At 42.1% G+C, this 14,637-nt stretch overlaps 1 protein-coding gene across 1 annotated transcript; it reads right to left on the bottom strand.

Moving 5' to 3' along the window:
* Nucleotides 1-3,961: 3,961 nt before the first annotated feature.
* On the bottom strand, nt 3,962-14,067 carry LOC124269972. The gene is made up of 12 exons (XM_046704970.1): nt 14,047-14,067; nt 11,961-12,158; nt 11,009-11,242; nt 10,660-10,765; nt 10,381-10,569; nt 9,969-10,098; nt 9,025-9,139; nt 8,433-8,612; nt 7,411-7,482; nt 6,199-6,443; nt 5,090-5,310; nt 3,962-4,160 (listed from the first exon to the last, which is right to left on the bottom strand). Exons 2-12 carry the CDS (start codon nt 12,151-12,153, stop codon nt 4,037-4,039), a joined length of 1,809 nt encoding a protein of 602 aa, XP_046560926.1. The 5' UTR covers nt 12,154-12,158; nt 14,047-14,067; the 3' UTR covers nt 3,962-4,036.
* Between the last annotated feature and the right edge of the window lie 570 nt (nt 14,068-14,637).

Below are 14,637 nucleotides of genomic sequence, written 5' to 3'. Positions count from 1 at the left end.
TGAACAGTCTGATTCAAAGTCAGGTCATCTTGTCAATTCATTCAGTTAACTGACGTAATTTGCTATTCTGAATTTTTAAAATAAAGTGGTCATTGTTGTTAAAAGTGAAAGACAAACTAAAGGTTTCTAGTAGCCAGTGAACAGTCTGAAAAAGCCAGTGAACTGTCTGATTCGAAAACAGGTCATCTTGTCAATTCATTCAGTTAACTGGCGTAATTTACTTTTCTGCCTTTTAAAATAAAGTGGTCACTGTTGTTAAAAGTGAAAGACATACTAAAGGTTTCTGTAGCCTGAAAAAAAGCCAGTGAACAGTCTGATGCAAAGTCAGGTCATCTTGTCAATTCATTCAGTTAACTGACGTAATTTGCTATTCTGAATTTTTAAAATAAAGTGGTCACTGTTGTTAAAAGTGAAAGACATACTAAAGGTTTCTGTAGCCTGAAAAAAATAGGCCAGAGAACAGTCTGATTCAAAGTCAGGTCATGGCCATTGTAATATTCTACATTTCAGTATTTACATGTCATAGTTTAATGAAACATCAGGTATTGTAAAGATTACTCTAACATTTATAAGACCAGTAAATGGAATTGTCCAAGTCACCTATTCGCAGTGCCTATTTGGCTGTGGGAATCACTTCGCTCATGTTCATGTGCTTCTCTAGACTACATCTCTAAGGTAATGTGTTTCCCATACCACAGTGTATCAATCTGTTTCCCATACCACAGTGTATCAATCTGTTTCCCATTCCACAGTGCATCACGATATATGTTTACCTTGTAGCTGGGGTGTAGGCACCAAGGGGGCTGGCCAATCTCAACATAATCAGTGCAATATACTGTGTAATATGCTATGTGATGTATTCCTATGTTGCCAAAGTATCACCCAGACAACACTGAACCTATTGGCCAGTGTAGGTGGATGAAACATGTGATATGAGTGCTGCTGCACCCCTTGTTATGTTATCCTTGTTATCCCAGTAATAAAATACTGGTCATTTATAACTGAATGTGTTTGTTGTTGTGTCATTGGGTATAAGTTACATGCAAGTAGTGATAAGGCCAGACCAATTTTATTTTTTGTTTTACAGATCCACCGGATAATTTTCCCCACTCAAAAAATAAAATCCTAATGTGAATGTGATATAAGTGAAATACTCTTGAAATTAGTGTGAAACCTGAACTCACTCAATTTATTTTTAGTTGATAAAAACAAACCAAAAGAGTTAACATGGAAACTCATGTGGGTTTTTGCTTTGGTGATATTTTTTTTCCCTCCTGCCTCTAGGTTTTTTGAGGACAGAAATCCGTAAAACAAGAAATATAATTGGTCTGTCCTAACAATGGGGAAGCCATAAATGACAAGCATGAAAGTATTGGATGCAACATGGCATACCCTGTATACATTCTGGATGAGTCCCTACTGGGCATCTTCACAACTCTTTGAGCCAATGAGGCATTATGATACTTGTGTTTCAGGTACCATACATAGTCTAAAACGGTACTGGGCAGTGATAAGGAACCTGTTTATTAAATGTTTTTTAGTACGCACGTGGTCAACGTATGGGTAGTTGCATACTAATCTTGTACGTCACACGAGTGTCCTATCGCGTTGACCTGTGTCGTAACGACTTGACCTGAGATTCTAACGATTTGATTAGATAACCGATGACCTCTCAATTAGGTCACATTCTGACGTAACTATTTTTTTCATTCATAACAAACACGTGAATTCATTCATTCTAAAACTTAAATGCATTGTGGGAATGTAAACATCGCGAACGTTGCCGTGTCGCTGTTTAATTCAATTGTGAGTCGAACTGAGACATTATATCCGTCGAAAAACGTAAACGCAATGTTTCCATCAGTGATGTTAGCCGAATGAAGCAACTGGAAACCAAGAAACGAGGTGCAACGGAGTAGTTTACTGTAGGAGGCTGTACGAGGCGATGACAACTGACATGCATCGTGACGTCGGTTACCATGGCACGTCATTAGTGTGACGTCAAATATTGTACTACAGTACAAAACTCTTCCGCAACCTCTTTATGAAACCGGTTTCGGTTTGAAACCAAAAACATAACAAAAATACGCTATTTTGTCAATTTAAATGCATGTAAGACGTGGGTAATAAATAAAATACCACACTCGGTCTCATTACATACGAATTATACGAAACTCGTGACCTTCCTATGTTATCTGACCTCGCTTTCGCTCGGTCAGATACCATAGGAAGGACACTCGTTTCGTATAATTCGTATGTAATGAGACCTCGTGTAGTATTCTCTATTGATGACGTGGGGAACCTGGGACAGAATAGGACCCTTCAATATACAAAATGAGTTACAATAGGAATTGGGGATGTACAAGGTGTGGATGGGCCTCTGAGGATGGGGCATTGGCAGACAAGTCTTCTTTTGAGCCTTTAATTCGATGTTTGAGGTGAGGTGAAATGGGGTTTAACGTCTCACTTGAGAATATTTCCCTCATATGACGACGTTTGTGTATGTGTGGCTGCTTGTACTAGCCCAGACTTAAGCTGGTTTATAGTGCTAAATCACTGAGATACCATACCTCAGTTAAGCATAAATGCCCCACTCAGACACATTATACTGACTCCGAGCCAACCAGTCCTTGTATCCATTAATGCCGAGCGCCAGACAGGGACCAACAAGTACCATATTTTAACGTGTTTTGGTTTGACGCGGCCGAGGATCGAACCCACGACCTTCCGCTCTTTGGGCGGACGCTCTAACCACTCCATCATGGAGGCGGTTGGAGAGATACAGAGAAGTATCAGTGAGGACTGTCATGGGTTCGAATCCACACTTCACCTTGTTTATTATTTCTGCATTGTCAGCACAATGTCACTGATATAGAGTTGCAGTATAGTTGTAAATATTAGTATGTACCTGAACAAAATTATTTTCCCTTCCACTCAACCCTTTCTGTAATGCAAAAGTTCTAAATGAAGCAGTAATGGATTTTCTTCAGGTTCTGAATCACCCACCTCAATGGGACTCCTTTTCAATTTAAATGGAGGTGGGTTTGTTTTGCTTCTTGTTTCTAACAAAACTATATATTTTCAGACTAAGCGTTAGTCTATGGTAAATGTCAATGACATCACTTCCGACTATTTAACGTGAAGCTGCCAGGGCGTGATGCAAGTAAAATTGGGTCCCAATTCAATGTACATATCTAGAGTTGCTCCTTCTTGACTGACTGACTGAGTTTGGTTTTACGCCGCTTTTAGCAATATTCCAGCAACATCACGGCGGGGACACCAGAAATGGGCTTCACACATTGTACCCATGTGGGGATTCGAACCCGGGTCTTCGGCGTGACGAGCCAACGCTTTAACCACTAGGTTACCCCACCGCCCGCTCCTTCTTGAGCTTGCCGGAGACATGATCTTTGGTTGGAATCACTGTTCGACCTGATGGTGTTGTCGTGGCTTTGTCAAACATGGTAACTGTCTGAGTCCTGTATCACCTCTGGCTTTCCTCCCATATTAGTCAGGCACGCCGTAATATACCGGTAAGGCCACATAAAAATATTTTTTTGTTTCTCATTACCGGCCAACCCTAAAATTTGGCCCGATCCGAAATTTAAAAAAAATTGCACTGGTAAATTTGCGTGTATAAAGCTGGCAGACTTCCGAAATAAGTCTCAGCTTCCGGCATCCCAAGTTTTCCACTAACATTGTGTAGACAATCAGAAAAAACATTAAAAAATAAAAATAAAATCCGCCATACCTACCCATTTTTTCAAAGTGATGAGAAACAAGAAATTTATTTTATGTGGCGTAACTGGAAAAGTGTTCAAAACAGCTTTGAACCTAACTTACTCACAATTCCAGAAATATTGTTAAAAGCGGCATTGTATCTATCTCCTTCGGTTCCCAGAGGATTGTTGCTATAACAAAATGATTTGTATGCTTAAACATAAAAACATTGCCCACTGCAAACAATATATTGTGATATATTTCTATAAACCAATATGTGTAGAAGTTTATGGTTACAAGTATCCCCGTGTTGAGACTAAGGCAATACGGGTAGATCGGGTCCCAGGTCCTCCACTTCATACAGAGACACGGAGCCGCTGCCCGCCCCCAACACGTAGAACATTGTTCTGTTGGTCGGACTCTGGCTGGCTGAGATAAACCTGAAACGTACAAGTGACAGGCATTGCTTCTTTAAACAGAAACAGGTCACTTAACACAGTCGCTGGGGGCTGAGATGTAATCGAAGCGTTCGTAAATCATTTAAGTTTGGCGTATATACGCAAACGGCCCTCAACCTTGCAGAACTCACTGATGACGTTACTCAACCATCCCTATCAATCGGCCAACCTCGCCCCTTTCCGTAACTCAAAAAGACTCGGCTGTAAATGCAGGAAATGGTGATTATTTGTCATTTGACAGTTAACAGGTCCTCGCTAAAATATCCACACTGATGAACATTGTTTGTAGGTTACCGTTTGGTTTAATTTCATCTTACGTGTACTTGGAAACCGTTTTTAAGTTTTGTTCCTTAAAATATTCAACCAATAATTATATCCAACATCTTTTTGAAAATGTAGTTCCAACGTCTTTACTGTAACGGACGACCCAAGCAGACCAATGTCTTAAAAAGTAGTTCCTGATGATCAATTGCCAGCGAGGATGTGCTGATCCCGACGTCAATGTCACTGATGACATTGCTGTAACTACCAGATGGCACTGATGACGTCGCTATATTTACTGTGTCACAGATGACGTCTCTCTAACATTCGACGTCACTGATGTTGCTGTACCTACCCAATGTTTCTGATGTAATCGCCATGTATCAACTCTATGTCAAACATGACGTCTCTCTACCATGCGACGTCTCTGATGTTGCTGTACTTTCTCAATATTTCTGATGTAATCGCCATGTATCAACTCTATGTCAAACATGACGTCTCTCTACCATGCGACGTCTCTGATGTTGCTGTACTTTCTCAATATTTCTGATGTAATCGCTCTATATTATATTTATGTCAACCATGACTTCGCTTTATGTCACTGATGGCGTCTCTTTACCATGCGACGTCACTGACGTCACTGCACCTACCCGATGTCAGAGATGGACATATCTCCGACGCTGTCGTCATCATACAGTTGAGACCACAGCGAGTCTGTTTTGCCACGCCTGTACACGTCCTGGAAGTCGACAGAGGCCTTAGAGTTGAGGGTGGCGTTGTAGAGGTAGATAATGCCGGTTGTTTCACTGCCGACAACGATGAGGTTCTCGTTATTGTCTCTGATCACGTCCATTGCATTCGGTTTGGGGCCCTGTAGTGTCGGGTAATATTGCAGAGGAGATGATAAATATATATACAAGCCACAATACCCTTCATAACCATAACAATATGTGTATTAGAAGCCAACTGATAACAGTAACTTAAACATTTTCTGAATGAATTCTCAAAGGAGGACTACTCAAACCAGTGGTCGATAATGTGAGCAGAAACTACACTCCAAATAAGTTGCGACGATTTAGATAAATACACAATGTCTTTTAGAAATTGGTCAAAATTATTAAATGTCTTATTTGGGATTGCACGTCTCAGTAAAGAACTTCTTATAGTGCTGTATTGAGTCCCATTTGGGATTCGAACCGACACCCTCAGAGTCAGGCATCTAATCACCAGCACTCTAACCCACTCAGCCACCGAGGCAAATGGTTGGCAAGATCACGCATTTTGTGTACCTCGCTCCCAATACCGACAGTTTTCAATAGACAATGCATTTCAGAGATAGAAGCGACGAAACTCTTAACCCATACATAAGATTGCACATACATCCATTGTACAATTGTGACTATATCTTAAGTACTTGTATATATTTGTTTCAGCAGTATTACAGCTGCACGATATTGTTTGTAAACAAATCGTATCTGGACCAGAGAGAGGTCAAATCATCACACCTTCCTGGTAGAGTACAAATTGTAGTATCTAGGGGTGAGTCCCACACTATTGACCAAGAAAGTATAATCCCAAATATGATATGTTGTAGCAGACCGTTGGTCGACACTGTTAGATGTAGACTCAAACAAGGATCACACAGTGAAGCCATTGAGACCACCCAATACCCGGTTTAGTCACTCCTTACGACAAACATCTGCTTGTCTGTTACCGAACGTTTACAACTGAGAATGGAATGTCGACGTCGATTGCTCACCATGTCGTCGGAGACGCTGTCCTTTAGGGTTTCAGGGGAGTATACCGTAGGCTGGACACCTTCGGTGTTGAAAACGTTGTAGTAGGAGTCCCTGGCACGACGTTCCAGCTCGTCCCCGCTGTCGTATAGCATCGCCATGGAGGAAGCGTCCCATATGGAGAAGCCACGCCCTCCGTACGTGTACACATCCTCTATCTTACTGGTGAACGGGTTCAACCCGTCGATCCGGCTCACGTACAGACGCCCTGCAAACGGTTTGTTTGTGGTTGAACTCTATGTGATATCAATACCAGCTTAGAGCCAAAGCGCCTTTGAGAGGTTTACGGATATTGGCGCGATACAAGTATTTGTATATATGTATGTATGCTTGTACTAGTCAGGGTCAATGTCGGGTTTATAGTGAAGGCCCACTAACATACCATACGGCAGCTCACCAAGGACAACCAACATCAACACAGTATACAGATTTTGAGCCGACCAGTGAATGCCATGCCTTTAATGACGTACGCCAGGCAGGGCAACAACAAGTGCCACCCTTCACATCTGTTGTTATACAACGCGGCCAGGGGACCCGCTCCCCGAGGTATTGTCTGCCTTCAAACCAATGGCCAGTGGGTATTATAAGTCGTTCACTGGTCACGAGGGGGCCACAGGTTGATGTACCCTCTATGTTTGTTTATGTTCCCTGAGATCAAAGGGGTACATCAACCCATGGGCCCCGAGGCACCAGTGAACAACGTATGTATCTTACCGAACACCTCAATGTCAATTTTGAACTGTTTGAAGCACGGGTGTTGGGTCAACAGCCTAAACACTACTGACACGAAGTACCAAACGAATTCCCACAGTTCGGCATTTCCAGCGGGCAACATAGAAGATGTTACTCGCTTGTTTGGGGATGTATGTTTTTTTGGATTGGGAGGGGGTGGGGGGTGGTGGGGTACCAGCTCGGCCAATAGGAAAACGACATTTATGTATGAGGTAAGATAAACGTTATATATGCATCTATTTTCTGTCAAATGAAGTTTGATTTTAAGGCATCAGTAGGATTAATCTGAGTGTAGTTGATATCAATAACCTTGGGTTGATGCGAACTGCTGATCATTTCCAACACTTTCGCTGCAATTACTACATTAGTTTATAAAGCCAGGGTGGGCACTGCTGTTCAGTAGCTGCTGCATTCAGACAACATATCCCGAAGGTCATCCTTACCGAGTTTGCTGTCGTCGTTGAGGTCGGCAAGGAATGAAGCGTTAGTGATGGCGCTCGTGTCGTATCCTTTCTCTGTAGAGAAATATCTGAGAATATTATCAACGTCATGAAATCAGCTAACATTCAACTCTTGTTACACCTTGACATGAACGTCCATCGGCACATCTCTAGCAACAGTTAATGCATTTATCACAATTTCAAAGATTACTTACTACCATGAACCAGTTTGTCCAAACGGTTTTTCCAGAATTCAAGATAACAGCTCAGTCATAGCTAAAGATAAACAGCTCTTGACAACCCGTTATCTCCATGTATCATAAACAGTTATATAAACTAAACAGTCCAGGGCCCCGTTCCTCAAAGCGATCGTAGCGCTACGACAGTCGTAAATCTATGTTAAAGTATGGGAGTTACGATCACCTTAGCGCTACGATCGCTTTGAGGAACGGGGCCCAGGTTTAATGCAAAAATAAATCTGACGAGGGTGGTTCTCTTAAACAGTCTTTGTCGAATTAAGGGTTCCATGCCAAACATAGTTTTCTGGACTAGTTGGGCAGAGCAATTGGTTTTCTCATTTTACAACAGAGAATCTGCAAAATATCCCCAAAGGGTCTACAAAATAAATATTTAAAACTTTTTTTTTTTCATATTTGGTGTTATTTTATATTAACGGACATAAAGTAGTGTAACTTACTGCCTTCTATATGACCCGTTATGCTAAAGACAAATTTAACTCAGCGATTGTTTAAATATTGGTCACCATTACCCACGTCCACCCAGCTGATGACGTAACTCCTGCAAGGGTATCAAGTAGGAATCTGATGTAGGCCTACTGTAAATCTCCATGATACCCAATTAGATGGCCTGAATGCCGTTTCGGACTCCCGCTAAGAACGGAGACACCCAGCAACCCGTGTTTGTCATAATAGACTGCTAAAGTCTGTATATAGACTTGAATGATTGCATGACATCGTATCCCAGTTGCGTAACTCAAACGTAAGTCACTAGTCCAGATGACTTACGATAACTGACCACCCTTGCCCTCTCTCCTTCACTCCACTTGAAGCTGTGGGAAGCCGTGGTATAGGAAGACATGGTACCCTCGTCCACCACAAACAGGTAGGTCCTTCGGTTGTACACAAGGCTCTTGATGACGTCGGGCTGACGGAGGCCTCGCAAAGGGTACTTCAGCATGTGGATTCCTGGCACAGGAATTTTTAACATGATTTTACAGTATTTTACCAATGTCACAGGGTGAATGACCCATGTATCGGAGGTAGTAAACATTTCTTACGTTAGAAACACAAACATTGTGCTGACAAATCTAGGATAAAAAAGGTCAGTGGGAATCTGCAATTGGGACCCAGGGTTATAATGGAGGTACTTCTGCACAACCAAGTGTGGCAGATCGACGATGTGACCATCAGCTCTTTATCTGTTTAGTTTCAAATGCAAGTTTAAAGACTTTTACCCCTGGTATTGACAGATCAGGGATCATATTCGGGGTAACCTAGCATGAATACTGCAACTCTGGGATCCTGACACCGCGAAGGGACGCAACACTTGAACGTCTGTCTACGAAAATGAGTGCGCCTTTGTTCCATACAATCGTACCTCCATCCCTGTCACTCGCATCTACCCCTATGTCACCGTAGTCTTTGTGGGGCATGGAAAACAGAACAGGCACAGTCGCATCTCTCAGGTTGATCTGGGCGATAAGGCTGTTCTCCTGGGGATAAAGTTAACGCTGTCAGCTTTAAAGCATCACTCAATAGACACTTGAGTATGACATTGCAGATCACCAAGTCTTAACACAGATTCTTCAGGTTGGTGGGAAGGGTAACCTAGGGAGTAATATGTATTGATTTAATGCAAATGGAATACTGGAACTTGCCCTACGCCCTCCGGGTAAGACGACACACCGTCAGCCAAGTTTCTGACACCGAGCACCCGATTCCTCTAATAGTGAGTGAGTTTAGTTTTACACCGCTTTGGTAATACCGGTATTGGCAAGCTACCGGGGTCTCCACTGTGTTTACTGGGTCAATCATCGTGGGCCAGCTCTACACACTCGGTGGAGATTCCGCGTTACGAGGCCTACGAACACACTGCCTGACCAGATGATTTGGAGATTGATTGGTTATCTGACTGATTGAGTGAGTATAGTTTTACGCGGCTTTTAGCAATATTCCAGCGACATCAGGGGACATCAGAAATGGGCTTCACGCATTCGGGGGAATCGAACACGGGTCTTCGGACTAGGACAAGCGAACGGTTTAACCACCAGGCTACTCCACCGCCCCTGACCCCTCTAATAACAGAATACTGATGACCGACTGTGATCCTTGCTGGCGCTTGTTCAGCTTCGTGACGGCGTCACCTATTGAGAGGACAAAGCCAGAGGTAACGCAGGTATACCACGTTGGTGAACCCTGAATGTTCGCGCATGGTACAGGCAAACCAAGGAACATAATCTGGGCGATTCTGGGATTCAAACACCAAGTCAGCGCAAGGCAGGCATCTATGCTGAGTGGACCTTGTGTCCCAGAGATACTCACCTGGAACGTGACAAAGGCAGTTGAGGTAGTAGGGACTGTCACGTACTCTGGCTCTAACGACTGTGCGACTGTGCTGTGGGCGGACAGGATCGTCGATGGGATGGACTTCGCCACACTCCGAATCTCATGTCTGAAAGCAATTTACGTTGTTGAAACACAGGAAACATTTTGAACTTTAGCCGAACTCATTAACATTGGATGTCAGTGCTTGCTAACGCAAGTCATCGGGAGAGCATACAGATCTGATTTTAATTATCAATCAACGACAAGTTGGCCGTAATGCATCGTTGGAAAACCTGAAATACTATTTATAGTATTGCGTCCATGGATGGCATATTAATAATCTAGACATGGAGGACGTTTTTCTGTTCAAAGCAGGAATTTTGCGCATATTTTGGTGATGACGTTGTACCTGTCGTTGAACTTGTTGAAGTCGACGAATCTCTCCGAGGGGTTGCCTGTTGACGACTTGGTGATGATAGTGAGCGTGCCCTCGGGGTCGAGGTACCTCCCAGCGTAGTCTACCCCTGACGTCCCCTCGTTCACTACAACCAGGCTCTTGCAGTCAGGCGCGAACTTCAGGTTATCCGGAAATTCCCCACTGTCCGGGAGAGTGTGCATGATGAGTTTCACATGACATTTCTAGTACTCATTCGATAGGACAATTAATACATGTTTTACCACACGTTGCCCTGGCACTGTTTCACTGATTGTCGTTCCTGAATGTATCAGTTCCATGGCATCTAATGTCGATGTGTTTATAGAGGAGTAGACACGTATTAGTGACTTAGGGCAAGCTGAAACATTGTCACTTCATTATTAGGGTAAAAACCTTGAAACTACACAGAATGAATTCATACAACGTTAGATAACGTTGGTTTTGATTGAATTGGATAAGAAGTGCCTTGACTGTCAAGAGACATGTCTTCTCCCCCTTTAAACGGAACAAATTGACCTAAACTAGTGCCTAATCCATAAACAACATTAACGCTTAATCTAACAATTTCCAAGATTTTCAGTATGGGTTTGAAGCAATGTACCGGTAACTTTGCCGTCAAAGTCCATCTTATCAGAGCCTCGTTTATAGGTCTTGAAAAAGAACACGTGACCCGGAAATACGGGTACTTCGGAGGACACAGCAACAACCACCTCGCCGTCGCAGACCTCCACGTCTCGCGGTACGCCATCAGCAGTGCTGAATTCGTGGGTGAAGAGACGCTTTGGCATCAGTGGATTTGAGACATCCACCACGTGGAGAAGTCGAGATCCATCGCCTGAAACAAACATATGTCTTTCAGTTACTATATTCCCTCGGTCAAACGACAGAAGGCAGATTAAGCTTTGGACCCCGATTACACGCCGGGTAGTTTTTATGCTCGGAATTCTCACCATTACTATGCTTGCGTTTAATCAAGGAAATAGAGTATACCATGCCGTGTTAGCTTTTGATGGGAGGTAAGAATGTTGACGTTTAAACTGTGGTGAAGTGCACAAATGCGTGGAAACAGGCGCTTTTTAAATAGCCGGGTCGGTGGGGTAGCCTAGTGGTTAAAGCGTTCGCTCGTCACGCCGAAGACCCGGGTTCGATTCCCCACATGGGTACATAGTGTGCGGCCCATTTCTGGTGTCCCCGTCGTGATATTGCGGGAATATTGCTAAAAGCGGCGTAAAACTAAACTCACATATAAATAGCCATTATTATTGATATGGTCGAGGTATATGATGTAGACAGACCTATCCAAATTAAGGAGTGATGGTGGGGGTAGAGTGGATTTTAGTGGTGTCTGTGAAACTTCTTAGCAAGCCTGGGTCATTTCAAGGTGTTGACAGTGGAATGAGCACATTCACGGCTCGCGAACGTAATGGCAGGAATATAACATGGTGCGTCGTTGAACCATAAATATATGTAATGATGAAACGATGGAAGAAAAGTCAAATTGCATTAGTTCCTATGATGAAAGAAGAAAATTATTGTCTTATGGATGACCGTACCTACGACGTAGATGAGTTGGTCGTCGGGGTCGTACGCCGCCTCCTCTGCCGAACCCGACAGGATCTTGTATGTGTCTGTTGGGGCGACGTTGTTAGGAAGCTTCAGGTAACCTAGGGGACGGATGACGTACCTGCCGCAGCATACCCCAAGGAGGGACAGCAGGGCAACAACAACGTGGAGTCTAGGTAACATTGATTCTGCAAGGTAATCAAGAAACATGTCGGTAACACGCGAGCAGCTTCAAAGATCCATCCAATAGCAGTCTGATACCGGTGGGCCCAGATTTGAATGGGATTGGTTCATCTGAACATGAACCAACGTGTATGTGTTTGTCCTTCTCGATGTCCCAACTCTTGTCAGCAATGTTATATAGTATTGGGGCATGGTATTCCCGAGACAGTTTATACATGTACGCATTATAAGATGGAAGCCATGTTGGTCTGGATCTGTGTCTTCCATTGATGACTTTCATTGAAAACAATATCGGGGTACAAGGATGCACTTGTCAACACGGACACTTTGTTTGTAATTTATAAGTGACAATCAAAACACTTTTTAATACATTTACATCGTGTTTGGGAAAATAATTCCAAAACACTAGGTGTGTAGTTTCTTTTGTACGTCAGTGTATATAGAGTGATACATCTGCGAGTGAATATATACAGTAAATAAAAGCATTGGAAGGCATTTTATTGACTAACGAAGCAGTTCTTAATTTATGCTGTCTTTTAACGTCAGTCTGACCCAAGTCTTTAATGAAGTTCACGAAATGCTGTCTTATGTGAAATTTAATATCTTGCTATAACCCAGCCAATTTTTAAGTATTTATAGCACGCTACTTTTACCGCTACAATATAACCAAGAAAACTTCGTCTTTCTATCGGAACGTGAATGTATATGACCTTCTCAGGTCACGAGATTAGATGTTATATGACAAAAAAAAGATAAATATTCTTCATAGTATCCGCTATATATTCTCATGCTGATAACCACAGTCATAGAAACAGATAGTACTTGATTGTAACATCGCCTGCATATTTTCGGATACACATATTACTTGATAACTACATTTACAATATACATATACTATACTGTTAAAATAACCAATTATTTGTCGCACGTGTCCCAAAGTTTGATACAAGGGAAGAAACATTTCCAATCATGTTGCCCTTGACTCTTTGTCTTTGAGACTGCTATATATAACTTTCTGGGGGAAAAACACTCTACAATGTTGTATTTATAAATGCTGGGTGAAATAAACTTCGAAAAAGAAGTCTGTCGAACAGGAACATGTAATGATCAAGCCTTATCTCGGGATGAAAATCTTGGTCACCTCAAGGCAAACTTACCTAACATTCGATACGTGTGGAATACGTGTTCATGTGATTAAAGTCCAATTTCTCGAGAGCTCACTTTGATCCGATCACATAGGATTTCCTAGGTTCAGACTCAGGTTCGACACCACCCCACCCACACCCACACCCCACACCCAATTTCTTCTGCGTTTAGATTTCTGAGTTAACCGTTTTTCTGTTTGGAAATCGAAAAGTAACAGCCAGTACGCAAACTTTGCTGATAAAAGTTCAAAGTTCAGAAAACGTTCGAAGAGTATCAGATCGACTTCATGGCGTTATCTTCATTTAGCAGTCTTGATAAAACTGTTTTGAGAAGCTATACTTTTCAAACATACTACCGTTTAGCACTTTTATTTTATTTATATTTTAACGAATTACGTTTTATTAAATTCATTTCTGGAGTCCCACATGACAATGAAGTTGTCCTTTAAGCATACACAGTGTTCATTCCTGTTTAAGAATTACCGATATTTGTTCATCAGCACCAGTCGAGACGTGACTTTTCATTTTTAAACCCACATGGGACAAGTCTGACAAGATCCTAAACATAGGACTTTACAACAAAGACGAAAATAGTCCAAATCAAAAATTGTTAATTGTAAATATCAAGTCAATAATTAAACTCTATGAAAACGTCTATCTAACATTTGAAAAACAACAACTTCAATTTGAGAAAAGGTACACATATATTAACTATTCGCACTGAGCTGCTCATGCCCAGTGGTCTTACCTGTGCGGCAGTCTACAGCAAAATGGTCGTACAGTACAGGCAGAGATGAGTAGTGATTTGCATGGCACCGTTAATCTGATAATGCAATCGCAATTCCAGACTTGAGAAACCTCTGTCGTATTATCATAATATGTACTTCTTTCAAATAAATAGAAAATCTTCCAAATATATTTCCAGTAATATAGGTTAAACCCATATGAGGTGTTATTCGTGCTGCAAGAATTTAGAATATTCCGAAATTTCTGGAATATGTCTTTGTAAAAGGTGACTGTTTCTAGTCTATTTTGATTTCGCACTGACCTGATCTGGAACCGTCTTCAAACTAAGGTCAATCTTGATAAATTCACTCATGAAAGAAGCAGAGTTATCTGGATTGACATAGGCGGATCCAGTGTGTGTGTGTGTGTGCGTGCGTGCGTGCGTGAGGGCGTGCGTGCAAGGCAACCAGTCCCCCCAAATTGATACCTCCGACAGAGTTATTTAGGAGATACAATCTTTGATTCTAAAAGGACACATGATCTGACAAAACCTCCATAAAAGATCTGTAAGTTAACAATAACCGAACATTTTACATCAATCTAATGTCTTTAC

This window comes from Haliotis rubra, unplaced genomic scaffold (genome assembly GCF_003918875.1).
Source record: "Haliotis rubra isolate DU_JTF1 unplaced genomic scaffold, ASM391887v1 Scf149, whole genome shotgun sequence".
NCBI lineage: Eukaryota > Metazoa > Mollusca > Gastropoda > Lepetellida > Haliotidae > Haliotis > Haliotis rubra.
Note: the sequence above shows the minus strand (reverse complement) of the source record. Positions and strands in the feature narration are given on the sequence as shown.

Coding starts and splice junctions, on each gene's coding strand:
- LOC124269972 (XM_046704970.1), bottom strand. CDS start 12,153: ATGTTACCTAGACTCCACGTTGTTGTTGCCCTGCTGTCCCTCCTTGGG. Junction 10,099..10,380: donor TTCAACAAGTTCAACGACAG/GTACAACGTCAT, acceptor AATTGCTTTCAG/ACATGAGATTCGGAGTGTGG. Junction 8,613..9,024: donor TGCGAGTGACAGGGATGGAG/GTACGATTGTAT, acceptor TTCCTGTGCCAG/GAATCCACATGCTGAAGTAC.